General features: G+C 41.0%; 1 protein-coding gene across 1 annotated transcript in view; it reads left to right on the top strand.

Annotated features, from left to right (window-relative positions):
* The first annotated feature begins 3078 nt into the window (after positions 1-3078).
* The window catches only part of LOC147446234 (xanthine dehydrogenase 2-like), a 97156-nt gene continuing 94234 nt past the window's right edge, over positions 3079-6000 (top strand). The window contains exons 1-2 of the mRNA XM_086525497.1: positions 3079-3281; positions 3398-3497. Coding sequence (XP_086381623.1) covers positions 3167-3281; positions 3398-3497 — 215 coding nt within the window. The 5' untranslated portion in view covers positions 3079-3166. The remainder of the gene's footprint in view (positions 3282-3397; positions 3498-6000) is intronic.

Raw genomic sequence — 6000 nt, 5'->3', positions numbered from 1 at the left:
TGCACCATCACCCTTTGCACATACGCAGACATCAGCGCCCAAAAGCTGGTCCGAACATAAGGGAGTGGAGGAGACTCCGCGCATTGACATTTCCTGCAGAGGCATCTCCTAATGCTGAGGGAGGCAATGACGAGTTCACAGGTAGATCTCCACCTTGATCTATTGAGCTTAACACACCATACTTAACATATGGTGCACTGTCTTAATGCGCAAAGCTGAGGTATTAAACTCAGGGTTAATAAGGATGAATTTATATGAATAAATTCTACATAAAGGTAGCATATTTAAACATCTGGCTCATGCTGACCTGCATAACATCAAAGAGAGCGTGCACTAATCCGCATGGAAAAAAGGCATAAAACGGTTTTCAAAGCATACAACAATGTACTAACCCTTACTCGAGAATTCTGTTCTTTAAAAGCGTAAACTGTACTGATCTTTTCTGGTGCATGAGCGTAAACTGTACCGATCTTTAAAAGCGGAAACTGTACTGATCTTTACTCTGTATATCATTTGCAATATAGCTTTCGTACTAGGCATGAGCTGATGTAGTACTGGATTATTGAATATATTCAAGCAAGATGAACTGCTTAATTGGGAAATAGGGAAACTAAGACTTTGGGAACCTGTAACAGGAGCATTGAAGAGATAATGCATGCGTGATAACTTACATAATGTCTGGGTACTAAGAACGCTTTTTCAGTTTTTTCAGTTTTTTCAGTCTTTTAAAAATAAACACCCACTTAGTCACACAGATGCATATAGATGAATGTTGTCTGGTAGTTGATAACACTCAGTTGTGCGAACCTGAGCATATGAATGTGTACATGATGTAGTTTTGGAAGAGAATTAATATGGAAGTGGTCGCTTGTCGAGAACAAATGGCATAATAACTGTGGTTTTTTTTGAGAGATTGCTGAATCACATGTATGGCTGGACTTAAAGAATCCTTTCATGAATTTACTCTCTGATCCGGAAACATATCGTAGTGAATGAGCAAGCTGGCTTTGCTGGTCTGAGCAAAAATATAGGAGTAACTTGGTGGTTACATAACTCAATCTGAATAAGGAAATGCTTTTTGTGATTGAAACTGGATTATGCTTAACCAATCATTTGCAGGTATTGATAAAGGTAGTTTTTTTTGAAAGACATGCATATTAAGGTGTTTTTGGAAGGCAACTGGTTGCTTGTCAAGATAAGTAACGGGTGCTATTTGAGAGCAGGTTTGAATCACATACAGGAAGATAATTGGAATGTTTGAAACCTTGATACGGTTATGGTTTTTTTTTTGAAAATTGTTTAGAAAAACAAACAGAACTCTGGCAATTTTTTTTTTTTAAAACAATGATTGCCAACGCTCATGAAATGATTGCTTGTCTGATATAGGAACCAAACAAAGTAAGGCTGATTGCACGAATTAGGGTGAATAGTAACCCAGAGAACATGAAGGCAATTAATAAAAAGCTACAAATGGCAAGATTGGAGCTTAAATTACCTACAGTAGAACCCTATAGGACTAGGGAATACTTACCTAGGAAAGCAAAAGAGGTTTTTGAACTGACCAATGTAAAAAATCAAAATTCAAGATAATAGTAGGAGGTTATTCTAGGGGTGTGACAGCAATAACAAGTGGCAGAGGTCACTTGGTACCTGTCTGCAAAGTCTGTGAACTACAATATTGTGGTGTAAACTCGATGTGAACCCGAGGTAAACTTGATGTGAACTAAGATCGCGAAACGCCAGATCTACGCAATATGATGCTACCATTCTACATGCTTATCAAAACGCGTATAACAGCGTAGTGGTAATGCATTGGTCTTGGGACGGGGAGGTTGTGAGGTTGAATCCTACCCAATTTATTTTTTCCTCTCAATGAATCGACGGCCCAGGATCAGCAATGATCTGGGACCGTAGATCCCCTCTAAAAATTGAGGGTGTCGAATAGAGACGTCCCCCCCCCCCCCCCGGACCCTGACGAAATAGAAACTTTCCACCAAATTTTTGGCTTTCTAAAAGAAACCCTTAGTGTTGTGTTGGGTTAGGGAGACTTTCATAGTTTTCAGTGCATGATGGAAACTTACCTTTCATTTCACAGCCTGACATGTCTTTACTTTTCTTGGATTCTATTGTTTTAGAATGCTAAAGTGAAGCTTCACCTTGCATACTTTTACACACACACACTCACAAGTTTTTTTTGCATTCTATTGTTTTAGAATGCTAAAGTGAAGCTTCACCTTGCATAATTCACATGGCTTTACATTTCTTGCATTTTATTGCTTGATTCCAATCAGTGTTAATGTTCGAGAAAGTCTCTTTTATTAAGCGGCTGCTGATCAAGTTTTCTCCTCACAAAGAAGAAAATCGGAAATACTAGCAGAAATTTTGAGATTTACAAAATTTTTGGACGACTTTCTCACCTATCTCATCGGTTTTTCTTCCATTTACCATGGGTTACAACTAGCTAGTCTCGATTTTCAATCAGCTCAAGACTTAGTTGAGGCAATCCTTTCCCAAACACTGATACCTGTTTAATTCAACCTAACAATTTTATCACTTTCTTATTGTTCTCCTACTCCTCTACTCGCTCTACTTTTATTTTATTCATTGCTTCTTGAGATGCTCTCCGAAATTCCTTCTCTCTCCTCTCAAGTGAATGATTCACTACCCTCACAAAAGGGGAATGCGGATTCGAACCCCCACCTAACCAAGATTAACCTTCCAGATGCTCCCGTAACCACTTTAGCGAGCAAGTAAACTTTCTCTTTAGGGCCAATCATATCTTTAGAAAAATACAACTTTGCTTTCGTATCTGCCCGTCGCCCCTGCTTGCTGCGTCGTCGGACACACGCCATACGCCTCTCTCTCTCTCTCTCTCCGCCTCCGTGCGCTCTGTCGCCCAACACCCACCTTACACTCCCCCCTCTCTCTCTCCTCCGCTACGCCAGTCTCGCTATTCTGCACATCTGCCAAGATTCGCCTCGTACTTTTTTTTTCACAAATCGTTGCACCTACTGTTTTTGAAAGCCGTCGCGACCCTTTTACTTGTTGATTTACGAATTGACGTGGGTCGGCAAAAACTTCTTTTGTATAGGCAGTCGCTACTTGGCACACTGTGCGCGTGTAAATACAATTCTCCTCTTCTTCTCTTCTCTGTGCTGCGCTCGTAATGGGTTCACTAGGAGGCTTAGCTGCCGATGCGCCGCCCATACTGTACGTCAATGGCAAGCGCCGCATCTTGCCTCTTGACATCGCCCATCAAACTCTTCTGGAGTACCTGAGGGGTAAATTTTGAAATACCTCGCAATTTTCAAAGCTTGCTGAGTAGCTCGGGTTATTCCTTCACGCCTTGAAGCATGGAACACGCTAATGTTGTGCACTTAAATGCTTCTATATTCAGGTTTGGGACTGACTGGAACAAAGCTAGGATGCGGTGAGGGTGGTTGCGGGGCCTGCACAGTCATGATCTCTCACTTTGATCCTCACCAGAAGAGTTTAATGTAAGTACACTTGTTTAGAATAAAACAGTTTATTAAATAACTATGTGTGTGCATGCGTGCATGCACACACACACACACACACACACATATATACACACATATATACATACATACATGTATGTGTGTGTGTATATATATATGCATATATATAGATATAGAAAGATTGTTGCCTTTGTCCCATGGCTCTCTTTCTATAAGGAAGGGGTGGCGGAGTGGTTTAAAGCGTAGCACTGGAAATGCTATGTAGACTCTTGTTTACCGAGGGTTCGAATCCCTCTCCTTCCTTGCCATGAATATCAAGAACATTCGGAAACAATACTAACAAGTACCGGCGACCCGCAGTGGAATTGGAATCCATCCCCTCCCGATCTATCACTGAATCCATCGAGTCTTTTTTCCTTGGATGTATCGAGTCTATCTCTACCGGTTGGGGATGGAATTGCATGTGTTTATGTCGAGTAAAGATACGTGAATGGAGAACAAAGAAAATGGGGAGGCTTAATGAAATCCCCATCCCCGTGATAGGCGTTCAGTAGGTCCAATTTTTACAACATCGCTTTCTATTAGTTGCTATCAAATCAAAGCGGTTGTTTTTTGCCCTTTATTAAACTAGTAGCACAGGGAACATTTTTGGGGTTGGGCTTTTATCAATTTAACCCCCCCATGATTTTGTTACCTTGATCTAAGTCATAAGAGGAATGACAAACATACCTTGCCTCCAGGAAAGGAATTACTTCCACCAAGGAAGGATCATTAACTTCCATTAAAGCTGCTTACACACCTACGGATGATCTGACTAACCCAGACTCCGCTACGACGTTTGCACATTTAGATGCTACAACTGCGCTTTCCAGAGGCTTAGCAGCAAAAGGTATCTATTCGGTCATCAATCTGTTAGATTCAACCTCAACTGTATTGTAGCCTTGAATTATAAGTAAGAAGCATTATAATATAAGAGGGCATAATAGGTTAAGCAGACTTTGCAACGTTACACTTCGAGATATCATGGCTATTCTCGAACAGGACGAGTTATCAAAAAATGACGGTTTAACAGTAGCTAGAGCTGCCATTTTTGGTTCTGGAGAGAGGAGGCTTATTTGGTACTAGACTATCTGCTTTCAATAACTCAATACCCAGCTCTTGCAACGCGGTACGAATTAACCAGGCGAACCGGCCGAAAGTCGATGAAACAATTTAAAAAGCACCAAATTTGGCTGGCGGATGCCTTAGCACTAACCCAAAGAACAGAGTACTGCAGGGGAGTATCATTTCGCTCCCTCTATGTAATATCTACCCCCATAAGCTAGACATGTTCATTGATTAGATAATATAGCACTATCAAGGCCTGTAGGCTTCAAAAAAGGAGTAGGGCATATCTCTGTTTTAAGGCCAATTAGCCTATTATGAAACTTTTGGCCTTGCTTCGCTTCTCTTTTAGTAATTTTGTGCTGTAACCATTGTGGTTTGGTTGTGTTGCTGCTAACGCGTCAAAGATCCCTTATTCTAGAGATGACGGGATTAGGCCTATTAGGTCCAAAGTTGAATGCCACTAGTGGTGCTGATGGAATAAACTTACTATTTAAGAAAAACAATATCAGCGTGAATTTTTATGCCCATATCAGCATCTTCCGTAGAGTCACATGCCTTCAAGATGCGTGCACATGTGATTGCATCAGGAGAGAGGCCCTCGCTTTGCATCCGTTGGAAATAGCCTAGAGATTTTTGGTCCTGCTCTTGTTGTGCATATCCCGAATCAATGCACTCCAAGAGACGACGTGAAGATATTGGATAGCCAGCTAAGAAATGACAAAAATGCATTGCCTTTCTACTGGCGTGCATGTATCACGCTCTTTCATTATCTTGGCTCTTATTTCACTATTATACTCTCAAGGTATACATTTGTAGCCATGTGGGGTGCAACAGTCTCTTTTGTAGAGCCTTCATAAACTAGAATCCAATGCAAGCATGTCTTCTCAGCTCACATGACAAGGTAAAGCTTGTTAATCCAAAATTAAGTTTAACATGAAAATAAGTACTTACTGCCTTACCTCATTGTTGAGATGCATCAAAAGCTGACATGAAAAGTCCTTGAATGGGCTCATTGCATTTTGGGCATGTAATGCTATTTATGGTACGATGTCGGACCAAGCACTTGAAGTAGTAATCGAAGTGTAGGCAAGGAATGACCAGAACATCCCGAGGCTTTCCATTGTAAGCAAAGCAAAACTTCTGCCTCTTCTTTTCAAGCTTTTGCCTCTCCTATTGATGTTGCCTCTCCACTACTCGTCATGCAATCGAATCTTTCTCCTCCCTCCCTTTGTCACAAACGGGAGCAGGAGCGCACACGAATAATCAACAAGCTGAAAATAAATAAAATTTTGACTAAAAGAGTTGAGGGAGAAGATTGACACACTATTTGGGACCAGAAGATGGGTTGGTCCCCCCCTTAAAGAGAATCTTTATTATGGAGACTCTTTTTTACAAGCACAAGAACCGGAGTGAC

The sequence above is a fragment of the Adiantum capillus-veneris genome, chromosome 12 (assembly GCF_014529385.1).
Source record: "Adiantum capillus-veneris isolate H3 chromosome 12, ASM1452938v2, whole genome shotgun sequence".
Classification (NCBI taxonomy): domain Eukaryota; kingdom Viridiplantae; phylum Streptophyta; class Polypodiopsida; order Polypodiales; family Pteridaceae; genus Adiantum; species Adiantum capillus-veneris.
Note: the sequence above shows the minus strand (reverse complement) of the source record. Positions and strands in the feature narration are given on the sequence as shown.